General features: G+C 40.6%; 1 protein-coding gene across 1 annotated transcript in view; it reads left to right on the top strand.

Moving 5' to 3' along the window:
• COX16 (cytochrome c oxidase assembly factor COX16) overlaps nucleotides 1-15597 on the top strand; it is a 52479-nt gene that overhangs the window by 22012 nt on the left and 14870 nt on the right. Inside the window, exon 3 of the mRNA XM_075844568.1 lies at nucleotides 1606-1674. Coding sequence (XP_075700683.1) covers nucleotides 1606-1674 — 69 coding nt within the window. The remainder of the gene's footprint in view (nucleotides 1-1605; nucleotides 1675-15597) is intronic.

The raw sequence follows: 15597 nt of genomic DNA, 5'->3' as shown, positions 1-15597 counted from the left end.
CCAAAAACCGATATTAGAAAAGGTTTAATACTCGAATTTGACAAAGAAGGAAAACTTGTCCAAGTCATTGAAAGGTAATTTGATTGTAGGGGCCACTGCGAAATATTCATTTATAAAGAATTTTATGTTTCAGTCAATACATCCAAATCTGTTATATAGTAAACTTTCATCTGTCTGATTGTTTCTTTCTTTTTGGCTACAACATAATGATTTCTCACACTCCGCTGAATAATTTTTACACAGATCTGTTTTGTAAAAACTCAGCTGATCAGAATGGCTGGAGCGCACGGATGATTATCTCGGGAATTAGGAAAAATAGTGCATGAAAAAGAGCTGAGATTTTATTTCTCTCATTTATTATAAAAACCCTCCAATTAACATGTATAACTGATTCGATGATAAATTCATTGAACAAATTATTCCTGTGCTATTATGGCTTAGCTAATGTAAGGTGTAAAAACGGACGGATATAATACACTTAGCGAGCACTTAGTAATGCATAAATATGTATCTTGTGTAATATGCGGCGTATATTAATTTCATTAGAATTATAAATACACATATTGTTTAATGGCAGTGTGTATGGGGTATAAATACCCCCAAGGACTTCTGAGCGCTGCGGCTATTTTCCGAAAAAAAAATTATATTCATGTTTTTTTATTATTACTCCTAATTTAACAGACTCTAAATGTAGAAAAGATCAAAGCAAAACCTATATTGTTTGGCCTACAAGAAGGGTAAGGTCCTTGCAAGAGCAATTTTTTTCGACATTTTTTTTCCATCAATGGGGTCCGAGCACTGAGAGCCCCACCGATCTCTAAAACAAAGCGGCAGAAGCCCTTGGGTGAGCGATGTGCCGCTTAGTTTATAATCGATTTATTTTCAGAAAGCCGAACACACCACTTGCTTGGCTTTCCAAGGAAAGGCAATCTGAAACAAAACGGCACAGCGCCCACTATGACATGTCAGAAGTTTTTTAAAAGTTTAGTTGCCCCCTAAAAACATTCCCTCCTAGGATAAAATCAAAATAAAACACTGTAAAGTCCCTGAGTGCTTTTTTTTTGTTATGTTTTTTTCTATAAATATATTGTGACAACCACTCTTGGCTGCCATATCCGTGTTCTTCAGGGTTTGTCCAGCAAATTTTCACCACCCTATAGGGTCGGACTAGGTTTCCTGGACCTACCATGGCAAATGATTTTGAGGACCCAACCTCCATCTATACTGAACATGTGCATCTCCACTTTGTCGACAATCTCTTTTCTTTGTTGCTATCATTGTACACACAAAGCGATTGTCTCCAAATGGTGTTGTCTTCTACTAGTGCAACCCTGTCGTCCCCTCCTGCTGGCTCGTTTGTATAATTCTTTACAATAGTTCCAGCATGCTTCTTTTCATGTACCAGGGGGTGCAGAATGAACAGTATTGTAGGGTTTTAAAAATGTGTTGTAGTGCATAAGACGGAAACCAGAATACATTATATATATATATATATATATATATATATTACAATGTTAGTTTTTTTTTTTGTCAGTAAGCAAAGCTGCATCTGTGGTTTCAGTCTATTTGGGCTTTTCTTTTCAAATACATTTCTGTTATTTGCAGGTGGACCCCTCTGTAGCCGGCATGCTCAAAAATAAAGGAAAAGAGGTTACCCTGGAATCTGAGTATGAGGTACGTAACCATTTTTACATCAGGGAAAGCTCCTGACTGGTTTAGCCCCCTCAGACCACAGAATGCGTGTGTTACACATTTATACCTAATTAGCACTTACTATCTATAGGACTTGCCTGCTCTGTAACTTTATTTCTTCCCACATCATGTGGCCTATAATCTAGGATGGAAAATAGATGAACCACCCAAGCTCAGTTTAGTAACTCTTTGAAAGAATGCCCGCTCCTGCAAAATTTCCATTAATATTATTTCATATGCAGCTTTTCATTTATATGTGTGTGTGTGTGTGTGTGTATATATATATATATATATATGTGTATGTATGTATGTATAGCTATATATATATATAGATAGACATACACACACAAATATTCCTTGTCCCCCGGGGCCTTCTAATCTAATTTCCCAATATCGCACTTACTAGGGCTTGTTGCATAGGCAGCCATTCTATGTTTCCTGAGTTAAAGGTTTAAGGCCAAATGCAGCAAATCCGCAGTGTAATACAGTACCAGCAAAGTAAACGAGCGTTCAAGTAATCTCACCTAAACAATGCAGAGTTTTTCGTTTTAACGTGTGGTGCGAATTTTAAAATCTGCAGCATGTCAATTGATTTTGCGTTTCCACCTGCAAATTGTATCCTATAAGGGTCAGTTCACGCGTTGCGTAAATACTGCAGATTTTCCGACACGGAATTTGTTGCAGAAAATCCACGGCAAATAAAGTAGCAGCAAATCTCATCCACATGCGTAAATACTGAGCGGAAAAAACGCTTAGAAGTTGACCTGTGGTGCGGAATTTTATTCCGCAGCATGTCCGTTGTATTTGCGTAAACGCTGCTTTTTTGTTGCGGGTTTTCCTCATTGAATTCAAATGGGAGTTAAAACCCACAACACGTAGCAGTTGTTGCCTTTTTTTGCGGTGGGTTCGCAGCGATTCGGCCGCAAAAAAAACGCAACTGAGAAAAAAAACAACAACTTATACTTACCCAGGAGTCTGGGTTTCTTCCTCCTGGGACGACGACTCATCCCATGTGATTGCTGCAGCCAACCACAGGCTGTAGCGGCGGTCACATGGGATGAAACATCATCCCAAGAGGCCGGCCTGGATGACGTCAGAGGGACAGCCTCCTGGGATGATGCCTCCTCGGAAGTGCTGCAGTTTTTTTGCAGTGGACAATCCTGGGCGAAAAACTGTACCACAGTTTTTGGTGCGGTTTTTCGCCCGGAATTACATGCGGCATACAGGGCAGATACGCTGCGTGCTTTTACGCAACGTTTCCACCCCGCGTGAATTCTGCCTCCGTGTATAAAAAATACACCAAAATCTGCATCATGAAACAACATCTATTTCCGCATTAAACTTGTAAAATTCGCACCAAAAATTCACAATTGGGTGCGGATTTTACCTGTAGAATTACCTGCGTTTACCTGCGGTTTTGATGCACATTTTCTGTACCAAATTACGCAACGTGTGCATGTAGCCTAACAGTAGATTTGTTGCTTTCACTACTCTCCTTCATATGTTCAAATTCATGTGTGCTGAACTTTCCCTGAGCATTTATGTCCCAAAGCTTATATAAGTATACATGAAGCTTTGCATTTTTAATTTCCCCCTGCAGTTCACACCCACTGGCTATGATAGACATTTACACAGATCTAGGTCGTGGCACGTGATTATTCTATTCCACTGATTAATGCCAATGCAAGTGCGTCAGGGTAATTTTTGCCAACTCTGTTTTGCTAGTTCTTTTTTACCAGAATAAAAACCAAAACAAACCATTATTTTATTTTCCTTCTAACTTTCCCATCCTTTGTCCTGCATATATGATTTCATTTTAGGTTTGTAAGGGCTTATACATACTCTGTAAGGGCTTACACCGGGTCCCTGCTGATGCCCTATTGGTTGTAGATGTCCTAGAAACAGTTCTAGAACTTCTACTTTAAAGTTTTTGTTTTTTTACCTGTTTGAAAACTTTAGTAATAGCTGACTACATCAGTGATGTCTGTTACTATGGACAGCACTTCACTGTGTCGGCAGTAATTGTTATCACATTATCGATTTGAGGGACCATGAAACCATTGGCGTGGAGAGCGATTTGTAAGGTGAGTGTGCCTATTTGTTGTTTTCACCCATATGCAGCCATTCGGTTGGAAAACCCCTTTAAGAAACCATGGACATTTGTTGTCTCAAAATCTGCATATATTAAAGTGGTTATCTCCTAAAGACAGGCATATGGATGTCTAGAGGGAATCTCCTGGTCGAGATCCCACCCCTATGATCCAGAATGGAGAGCTTCTCTGGCAGACCTGTCTATGCATTACATAGAAGGCCATTCATTTCAGTGGCCGGCATGTAATGCCATATTTCCCCTGTAGTTGGACCTGGGTACTCGAAGCTGATTGGCGCAATAACTTCTACTATCTTCATAAGACAAACTCTTTAACATGATTTATGAAGCACTCTTTGTGATAAATGAAGTCTAACACACTTTTGTGTTTGGCTGATCCTCCTAAGCACAGGAAGGACAATTTTTTTCAACTTTCTTAAAAACATCTCCATAAAATAAACATTTGCGCAATCGGCATTCATTACTTGTTGTAAGCTTAAAGAGGATAGCCAGTTTAGAAAACCTGAACAGTGGTTACAAAGGGTATCTCTCCCTCTGACAGACCTGTTTTGTCTTGCATTAAACAGACAGCTCATTGATTTGAATGGGCACTGTGTAATGCTTCATTTCCTCTGCGGTGGAGCTGTAGGGAAATTGAACACTTACTGGTAGGTTTCCCCACGGATCTCAACTGATCGCTGGGGATCCCAGCAATTGGAGACCTTGTGATCATCCAAAGATTACAACCCCTTTAAAGGAAAATTCCCCTTTTGCCCAATATATTTGCAATGTTTGAATCTACATAAAATGTTGATTATATTTGCCGATACTTTGCTTATCTGATTTATAGTTATAGGATATTTTTTGTCTCTGGTCATAATAGAAACGAAATTTAAGTTTCTGCCGGATTCTTGTTACCTGCATTGTGGGAGCTCAGGTGTCGGTAACAAAGAGCGGGTCTGGCGGACAGAGCTCGTCCATGTATTTCATGGTTGGCATTCATTCGACATACATTCTCAACTTTTTATGTAGATTTTAACTGTGAAATATCATTCAAAATTGACTTTTAAGATTGTCTTTTTGAAAAATCGGCATAAAAATGCTTTTCATGCTGCCAATTTTCAGACCCATAATTCTTTGCAGCTGGACACACTTGTCTTTTCAAAGCTTCATTCTGTCAAAAATGGTATAAGACCCCCCATTATCACTTGTACTGACCAATATTTATATTTTTTATTTTAACTTTTCTACAATAGAGCATAATTATTTTTTTGTTTCATTTGAGTTTCTTGTCACTATACGATGATCCATATTTTCCAGTGATATGGTCATGTTACTTGTCAATGAGCTACCCTACAGGCTGCATTTAATGAAGTGAAGCTGCACTGAATAACCTACTTTGCTTTAATAGGTCTCTGACCCAGGGCAGTCGTCATCCTTCTACCAGGACAGTTGTGAGTGGGAAATATGATTCACCAAGGCATTTGCATAAAGTTAATGACAGTTCTCTAAGTTCACCGGCGCCAAATGTATAATGTACAATGTGAGATCAGAGATCCAAGAAAGTGTATCTGAAATATAAAGTCATTTAGTTCAGATAAACTCGTAATATATTTATAGGAATTACCTTTAGGTTGCAGAATGCTTTTTATGTATTCAGGCGCTGCTTAACACTTTGTGCATGAAAGACAAGCTTAAAAGCTATGTACACCTTTGAAATCATTTTTGTTAATTTTTATAAAAATTTCAGTGTGATTGGAGCAATATTCAAAATACCTTTTCTTAAAAATTATTTTTATTTTTTGAGATATAGCTGCTCTGTATACTGTATACAGAGCAGCTGTATCTTGTGCTGAAACCTGTATCTGTCGGGTCAATGGGACTGATGGGTTCAGTGGCAGCGGGTCCTGGGTATCTCTGACACTCAGGATCGAGCTGTACCCAAGCACATCTAAGTTCATAATTTACATATGATCAATTACAGGTGGATCCTGCGTGTCAGACACGCAGGACCCGCTTTCACTGAACCAATCAGTCCCGTGGACCTGACAGATACAGCTGCTCTGTATACAGTATCTACTGTATACAGAATACAAAGCAGCTGTAACTCAAAAAATAAAAATCATTTTTAATCAAAAGTATTTTGAAAGTTGCACCAGTCACACTGATAGGCATTTTTATTAAAAGAAAACAAATATTTCAAAGGTGTACATAGCCTTTAATGTGTGACAGGAATAATTCCTATGTATTTTTTACGCAAAGTAGATAGAGGCAGGAATAAGAGACCATTATTTCTATATGTTCTCAAATCGTTAACTCATCTTGGGATCCCCTTTCTATCTGCTTTATTAGGGCATTTGGATGTCGACAAACAGCGGCTCTTGCGGTCCATAGATGTCTTACAAATGTATAGCCGGACGCATCTTCCTCCAGCAAACTGGTCTGCATTCCAATTTTGGCACTGCGCTGTGTCTGAAGGGCCATCGTTCTAGAAAATAGCCAGAACTGCACTTTGACAAGCAGTGTGACCCCTAGTCATTGCGGGGGACCCCTACCAATAAAACATTGATGGCATATCTAATCAATGCTTATGGTGGGAGGACCACTTTAATCAAGCACAGGATATGCGCTAATTCTTTAGAGGGTATACTTCTGTGTAATCTGCCCTAATATAAAGGGTATAATGGGTGTCTCCATAAAAAAAAGCGGAAGCTGAAAGGTGGCGCGTTCTATAAGGTAATAGGTTCTGCCACATCTCACTAAATCCCAATCAGAAGTGGCTGACATACAAGTGCTTCCTCTCCTCATAGATCCATTTAAAGGTTGAAACGGGCAGAAAGAGATGGATAATCCCACCTTCGTTTCCATAACATGCTGACATTTAGGCTGTACTCCCTTTGTAGTCTAAGCCTTAGGCTAAGGCTAGATGATAATTTCTGAATGCAGGCTGACACATGATAAGTCGGGTGACTGCTGCTTGGCAGATGCCTCCATGGGTTTGCATTGAACCACGGAATGCGTGCGCACAATATGTGGCTGCGACTTGTCAGACTGCATAACACAGGTCAACTTTACTTTTTTGCGCAGGCCCATGTTGCAAACAGCTGAAGTGACTGTTTAGTATGGGTTTAAGGGGCCTTAAATTGTCTTCCAGTTTGGAGGACTGGAACACCTTCTGATTTTTAGTTTATACATTGCATATTCGCACTTGCGTAGCATTCGGTCCACCCTGTTATCAGAGGCGCCTTGTAAGCAGTGGTACACATGTGTATACATCACATGCTTGCATGCACTATTGTTAATGGATGACTTCCTATGTTGCGTTTCATCACTCCCACTCAGCAGTTGTCCTCCTCAGCATGAACACTGACGACTGCCTCGGCCTTGTTCTGTATCCATCTATTTTCACGGGAGAAGGAAAGCAGTCTGGTAGATGAGATGATCTGTCACCTTCTCAGAGCCCAAGTCCCCGAACCAGACCATATTCGTCACAATTCTCATAATTCTCGGCACTGGGATGATTTATCAGACGTCTCATCATGTTCTAGTTAGACTAGTGGGTTACATCTCTGCATTTGTTTCCTGCTCTTTTAGAACTATTAACCCCCCCCCACTAAAATAATAATGAAAACCAAAAAAGAACCTCTTGTCACGAAGTCTGTCTCACCGCATCACTTGCTGTTGTGTTCTGCCAGAACTATCGCTAGAAGCTTATATTAGATCTTATTCAACTGGAGCAGTTTCCCAAAGCCCTTGGCCTGCCGTCTAAGGCTGCCACATACAGTTTGTTACACACCTCAGCTACTGAGCGGCAGCGCGCTGGTCTCAGCTGGGCTTTGCCAGGAAATGTTCCTCTTGTTTTTAACATCGATATCATATGCAGGTTCATTTTCTGAGCCAACTCTGTTGTTCGCTCGCTGTATTCTGCACTTCATACATTGGGAAAGAAAAGATGAATTATCTGGCCAAATCAAAACATTCTGGATATGCACAATAAGGTCTACATAAGAAATTGTAAAAAAACCGCTATTTTTTAATGATTATTTTTTTACTTTTTAAAAAAAAAAAATTCTTATTGAATTTCTATTGCCCTAGGCTGCAGATAAGCTGCACTCCATTGACTTGTTAAAGCATATAAATACCCTGCATGAGATAACGTCCTCCTTCGATGATGCCACCATTGAGCTATATTACCCAGCGTGCCATTTTATTTTTTTTTAACCCAGGTTGTCTCATGAAACCTTTTTAAATAGAAGACAACCTGATGATCAGCTGATTGCTGCAGGCCCGGCTACAGAAAACCTCGTTAAACCAATGTGGAAGACAACCTAAATACCCCTCTTAATCAAATAGAATAAGTTTCATCTAGTCATACATCATATATAGGGGAAGGGCATATAATAGAAAAACGCCATGACTACTGATAACATCAGCGGTGACTCCTAAAAAATGAGAATAAAAACATAAAAGAATAGAGTCAAAACCATGCTGTTGCTGATAAAATTTATAATTTTTATTAGTACAAAACATAAAAATTCACATATTAAAATCAAAGATGATTACCACAGTGTGAAAAAATGGAGGCCAGACAACTGTAGGTAATTGGGTATATAGAAACATGTATATTGAAAGTATCATGAGTAGAACCTAGAACAAGTTCAGATATAGAAAAATGTTCAGTATTCTAGATAATATATGCAGTCCCAGGTCAGAGTACATAGGAACAATGATGCAAATTAGCGCCTATCCCACACAAATGGCTGCATGAGAAAATACATGTAGCTATTTAGTAATAGCTTACCCATGACTGTGTGTACTGCTGTCTGGCATCACACCCGACGCGCGTTTCGGCAGAAAGCCTTCGTCCGGGGGTCTGAACCTACAAAACCTAAATAAGAAAAAGTTTTTTTTTATATATGATTAAAACAATCGTCATTACTAGACACCTAAAAACACCACACGGGAGATCCAGACACCAATTACAGAAATCCCGCAAAGCCCAAATTCTCATTAAGGCCCATTGGATGCATAGTTTTTAGTTTCCAAATCCAGCGGGCCTCTAAACGTAAGTGTCCATCAAGGACCTGCCCCTTAGGCCCATTTCGACATGATCAATACCCATAACGTGTAAGCTCTTAGAGTCACACCCATGGTGGAGAAAAAAGTGTCTAGGTAGAGTTTTACCATTTCCGGTTTAGTTCCTCTAGCAGCCTCAATACAGTTCACATGTTCTCTTGTCCTCACCTTGAGTTCTCTTGTGGTCAACCCAATGTATATCCTAGGGCACGGACACTGTGCATAGTAGATCACCCCTTTGGTGTTCCATGTAATAGGCCATGGGATTCTGTACTTGATCTTCCTTGTCGAATCACAAAATTCCTCGCTTTCAGAAATATTCGGACAGGCTATACAGCGTCCACATGGACGACAGCCCCAGCGTGGTTTACCTGCACCAAAAATTGGTTCACAGCCACTACAATCCCCCTGGAGTAAAACCTAAGTGTTGTTGACCAGATTTTCTGACTGGGAGAATACGCATCTGGTCATACATTTCCACTGCAGAAGTAATGGCTGACCATGTAATAATACATGGACCGGCCAAGTTAGTCAGAGCGAGAGCTCAAGTGTGGGTCCCCTCTATGATGCCTATTTGCCCTAACAGGGCATTTTTAAAGGGGTTGTCGTAATCTGAAAACCCCGTTTATTGGCTGACATTTACATGAGGGATCTACAATCTGAAGATAGAGAGAGATTTCTTGCTGGCTGGTGTGATCTGAAGAGAAGCAGCCCTGTATTAGGTATTCACCCAATGAGAACTAACATGGCTGACAGGAAGTAGTGTACTTCTGTGAGCAACTGAATGTAGCTTGCATAAGATAAATTGCACACAGTTACTACGCATCAGGCCTCATGCCCACTTCAGTTTTTTCCTTCAGGGTGCTATCCGTTTTTGTCACTGATAGCACCCTGAACCCATTCATTTCAATGGGCCCATGCATGCACACTTCCGTTATTTTGACTGATCCGTTGTTCCGTTCCGTCAAAAGTAGATTTCGTGACCGTGGGGCCAATAGAAGTCAATGGGTCAGTCAAAAAAACGGACGGCACCCAGAAGGCTTCCGTGTGCCGTCCGTTTTTGACAGATCCGTTGCCCTAGCAACGACAGGGCGTGCCAAAGTTCACAGACTGGGACATGTGACAAGTTCAAATAAAGGTCTATACCTTCCATTTTTTTAACGGAAACACGAAAGCCAAACGGAAGCACAACGTCCGTTTGAAACACGGAACGAACACGGAAACCACACGGATCCCATAACTGACACACGGATCCATGAGAAACGGCAGTGAAAATGGTGATGGAAGTGTGCATGAGGCCTAAGGATTAGGGAACACTATCAAGACGAACTAAAACAATGTCCTAGTTTAAAGGGGTTTTCCAGATTTATGTGTTGCATGTATATATCTCACAAATATGCATTCATCATATTTTACTTTTTGTGTTATTTTTATCTATTCTACTACAAGTACCTGTATATAAACATAACACACTACTTCAGTAAAATCTGTTTGATTGTCTCTAGAAATTATCTATACCTACAGAGACGGTGGAGTATTGTTCTTTTCCATGCCTTTGACTTCTTTGAGTTTCTTTTTCTGAGTAAGTAAGGTCTGGTGATTATGTAGTTCACAAGAATAAACTAAATCTGCAGAACAAATCAGATCCCATTACGGGCCTTTGTTCCCTGCCATATGTTTTGTGGTGATCTATGTTTGCATAAATTGTATTTCATTTAAGTTATTCTATGTCATTTTGAAGGGTTAGTAAATGAAAAAGCAAAAAGATTCACATTTTCTCATTTCCATTTAGGGTCACACACAGAGGTTGTTTATTTTTTTCCGTTTTTTAGCCCAAAACAGGAGTGGACACAAAAGAAAGGAGATCCATCAGTCTTTTTTGTATTACTTTCCTTCCTTTTGAATCCACTTCCTGGTTTGGATAAAAATACGGAGCCAAGGACTGTATCAAAACTACGTGTGTGATCCTGTGCTAAACGAAGGACCAATGGTCATTTAATGCTTGTGAGCTGTTCACAGCCTATTGATAGCAGAGAACCTCTCATTTTACTATCTGCGTGCTTGTTCTCTCCCTCGTTTATTGACAGTCGTGTTCCTCTACAAATCCGTGTTTTAGGGATGTAGATATAGGAGGCGTCCATGTGCCTGAGTGAGCCCGAGGAACAACCATATTAAAAATGGCACATTAGTAGGTGGCGGTCTGGTTGCAAATTTTACATTGAGGGCCAAGAACTTTAACCGGTTCAGGACCGGGCTATTTTGAGCCTTCAGGACCAGACACTAGCGACGTGATTTTTGCAATGTTTTTTTCATAGAAGATCCAGGTTTCAATTTATTTATTTTTTTAGCATTTTTATACACATACTTTTTGCTCATTTTGAATTTTTAGACTTAAATTTTGAAAATAATAGTAAAAAAATATGCTTTTTTTACGTTTTCAGCAATTTTTTTCTGGTAGTAATATAGTTTTACCCTAAAATAGACCTGTTATTTATGATAGTCGTTGTCTACCAAAATTTTGATTTATTACATGTCTATGTTAGGGGAACTGGGTCAGGGCTAGACAACAATGATTGGCTAGGGGGGGGGGGGGACGTTTCTTTTTGGGCAGGTATTTTATGTCCATTTATTATTTCATTTTTTGTTATTATGGTCTGTCCCTCAAAGGTCAGAAAAGACCTTTGGGGGACTTTATTTTTTCTTCTTTTACGCCTTATTTTTCCATTGTAACTGTTGCAAGGGAAATCAGCCCTCTTATAGTGACTATTGTCACTAATAGGGCTATTCTGGGTCTAGTTAGCAGCAGCAATCTGCCACTAACGGCACCCGGGACCAATAGAGAATCGCCGCTATCAATCGAGAAACGCTGTGTATGGAATCGCCGCTGCCTCTTTTCTATTCACTGTTGAGCGCTGTGTACAAGTGATCAGAGATGATAGAAGCAGCGAAAGCTGCTTCTATCTTCTCGGGGTACAGGACACGACATCTATCTGCCCGATCCCTTGGGCAGGATGCTAAAACCCACGGCGTAAATACTCTATGGCGCGGGTTTTACGGTCCCCGACCGCCACACAGGGAAACGCTTGTGATCTGTATGCTCTTTACTGTTTACGGACAGTAGATGACTATCGGTTGAACCTGATGATTTTGGCGGGATCAGACGACTTTCTAATGTGTGTGTGAGGTTGTCCTGATGCCAGAGAAGGATCGGGCATCTTGGATTACAACGTGCCCAATCATGTCTCACAGTAGCTTATTCCCTCTCCACATTGAAAACGCATGACGAGTGTGCGTGTGTATAGGGTAGCCGACAGCTATATGAAGTGTATGGCCACCTTACCTTTTACTTTACTACCTGTGTGCACTTAATAGTCTATATATAGTACAGTTTCTCTACCTCTACACCTCTGTGCTTTCCTTTGTCTATTAATAGTAGAGTACGCCTACTACCTGAGTGCTCTTCACTGTCTATAGTATATTCCCATCTTATGAAGTGGTTGCGCATCCCTAAGGACCATATCGCTGATTTAGCGCTGCCTTCCCATTCTATGGTTTTCCTGCACAGCGGTGCACCTGGCCATTCGTTGTCCAGGAAACAGCCGGGTTGCTGGGTGCGCCGCTGTTCAGGAAAAAGCACAAGACAGGGCAGGCAGCGCTAAATCGGCAGAGCAGCCCTGTCATTCTAAGGATCGATGGGGAACCCCAATTTATTGTGTTCTCTTCGCTCTCTGCTCATAGTAGAGTTCCCCACCTGTACTTCTTGTGTGCTGTTCACTATCTACCGATAGTAGAGTACCGCTACTACCATTACCATGGCTCCTATAGGGGCGCACCGTGTGTTCACAAATAATAACATATGCAATCTCCATTTAAAGAGGTTGCCTGCTCTTGAAAATCACTTTTTGTTAGAAGGGAACCCCAGCCATCAGAAAGATTGCAAAGTATTTTAATACTATGGATTTATTTTGGTCACACCACCAGTCCTGCATCAAAGATTATTTTGCATTTTACAGGCCGTGCTCCCATACTTTGTATGGGAGCACGGTGCAAAAATGCGGGCGGCCGTGCCCGCAATCACAGGCCGCCATTACGGGCACGGCCGTGTGCATGGGGCCCAACACAGAGTTGTAGATGGTTAAAACAATGCACCATACCCGTGTAGCACCCTGTCTGGCAAAATATAGAATCTACTTATTGGCGGTCAGCATATTGATATTCAAAGACAGATGGCGCCCTTCTGCATTTTGATTACCATTCCCACAAACTAGACTTAAAGGGTGCAGTTACACACGGCAGATTTTGTGGCAGAAATTTTCTGCGACTGAAAATCTTTTCCATTCATCTGAATGGAATATAAAGAAATCCATGCACGCTCAGATGAATGAAACTGATTTTCTATCTCAGAAAATTTCTGAACAAAATTTGCCGTGAGTTACTGCACCGAAAGGGGCTTGTCCAGGATTAGCAAAACAAGACCGCAGCCATGTTTTTGCAATCCAGGACAACTCTTTTTTTTTTTTTAAAGTCTGTGTTTCTTCTCTGACCTCAATATTTTGTGTCATTTTTAATAATCATTAACTTTTCAACTTTTCACATAATCAAATATAAGAAACTTTGCAATATGTCTTATTAGAGGAAAATGCATCTTTCTCCACTTATCAGAATTTTTTCCTCCCTCCCCTCTCCTATCTGATCACTCACTCTTAATTTACTGCTAGATCTGTCTTCTCAAGACAAGACGACCATTAGCTCACTTAGTGATTAGGTTACAGCCTCCCATAGAAGTCTATGAGCATGGGATGGCGAGGGGGTAGCAGGAGCAGTTTGAGAGAGAGAGAGAGAGAGAGAGAGAGAGAGACAGAAACACACAGAGATGCTGCTGCAGCTTCTAATGAGTGTTATATCTCACCTCTGTTCTAGATTCTTAGCTACACTGCTCAGTACTGCTGTATAATGTCTTACATGTTGCTGCTGTCTCTGAGCGTGTGCTACAAATAGATAGTGGAGCAGGATTCTCCTTTTCTCTGTGTGCAGTCTATAGAAGACATGATAGTAATTAGGTTCAACCCACTAGCTCAGGAAAACTGAGAATTAGAGAGAGAGCCTGCTCTTGCCTATTGCTGCAGATATTGGAAAGTGATATCACTGGTCTGAGGAAGTGTCTCAAACAACCGCTCGTCTATATAACCGAACTGTCGCAATGACTTCTATTATGATTACACCAACACTTGCATGATCCCAAAATACAGGGAATATCAGGGCTGAATAGAACTATTTAGCATTGACATCATAGGTACAGTGACTGCTGCATGAGTATTGACACAGATGGATGCCCTGAAAAGGACTGAAATCTTTTTCTATTTGGAAAGGTTTATTTGCATGTTTTAGAAACCAACCAATTTCACAGCGCCGTAGAACTGAGAACATAAGCAGTACAGGAACATGAATGCAGACCACATGCTAGATGGCTTGTATTTCATGGCGCATAATGATGGGGGAAATAATACTTCACAAAAATGCAGAATTTTACTGTAATCCTGAGATTGGAAAGTTTCTCATTCATAGCGTTGTCCCTTACCGGTGCAAGGTCTGTCCATTTGTGACAAAAAATAACGAAGTCTGGAAATGGATGTTCAAATTGTCATTGAATCAATGAAAGTGAAAACGAGATATGTCCATACATTGCTGTGTAAAAATCAATAGTGCAGCCTTTACAGCTTCCTGATAGATTTAGGCCATGTTCAGACGTGGCGGAATTGCAGTGAATTTGCTGTATAAATGACATACCGAATTATTTATTCTAAAAATTTATATAATTTATAATACATTTCACGTGGATGGTGTCTCCAAAATCCTATCGACATGTGGCGGCAAAAACCAGAGCATGCTGTAGATCTTTAAATCTGCAGCATGCTCATTCTTGCACAGAAATGCTGCAGATTTCCACATGGGATTTCACACTTCGCATTGCATAGGGGTATTTGCACAGCACAATCCACTGCAAAATCCACATGTAACATGCAAAATCCATGGCGCCGATTTTGACTCTGAAACCGCATCGGAATCGGTGGCAAAAAAACGAACAAATCGATCCCCAATTATTTTCAATGGGAGGCAGAGGAGTTTTTTCTCCTGGGCGGTTTCTGGTCGCTCATGGGAAAAAAAAAAGTGGGCATGTTTTTTCTTCCAGCGGTTTTCTAACCCCACCCAATCCCTGTCCATGCATGCCCAGTTCTGCCCATACTAGTGTCACTATGCAGGCAATGTGCAAGACGCTCCTGAGACCCCCAGCAATCCGCTGCTATTCCTGGGGAAGATGCGGGTGGGGAACAGGGTGAATGTAGGATTACATACGGCCATTCAGAAAAATGACTGTCCATGTAATACATGGATAGACCAGGTCTGCTAAAGCAAGAGCCGCTGCCGAATTTGCAAGAATAAATATGGATCGATACGTAAGTGCATCCTGACTGGGGGGTGGGGAAGGTAACCATCTCTTTAGAAGTTATTTCACTTTACCATCTGCTGATACCTATACTATACCTATATATATTTTCCTATATGTCGGGAAAGAAATTCAATGGAATTTTTGGTTTTCTTGGAGGCGTTTCTAGCCTGAAGTCCTTAATTTTCCACATCTTGTTATTATGTCAGTGACGCGGTTTTCATCTTCGTCACATCTGCTCAGTCTGTGTTTCTTTTAACCTTGTAATTGCACGTGTTGATATTACTATGTGCCA

The sequence above is a fragment of the Rhinoderma darwinii genome, chromosome 12 (genome assembly GCF_050947455.1).
Source record: "Rhinoderma darwinii isolate aRhiDar2 chromosome 12, aRhiDar2.hap1, whole genome shotgun sequence".
NCBI lineage: Eukaryota > Metazoa > Chordata > Amphibia > Anura > Rhinodermatidae > Rhinoderma > Rhinoderma darwinii.
This window is presented reverse-complemented; position numbering and strand designations above follow the sequence as displayed.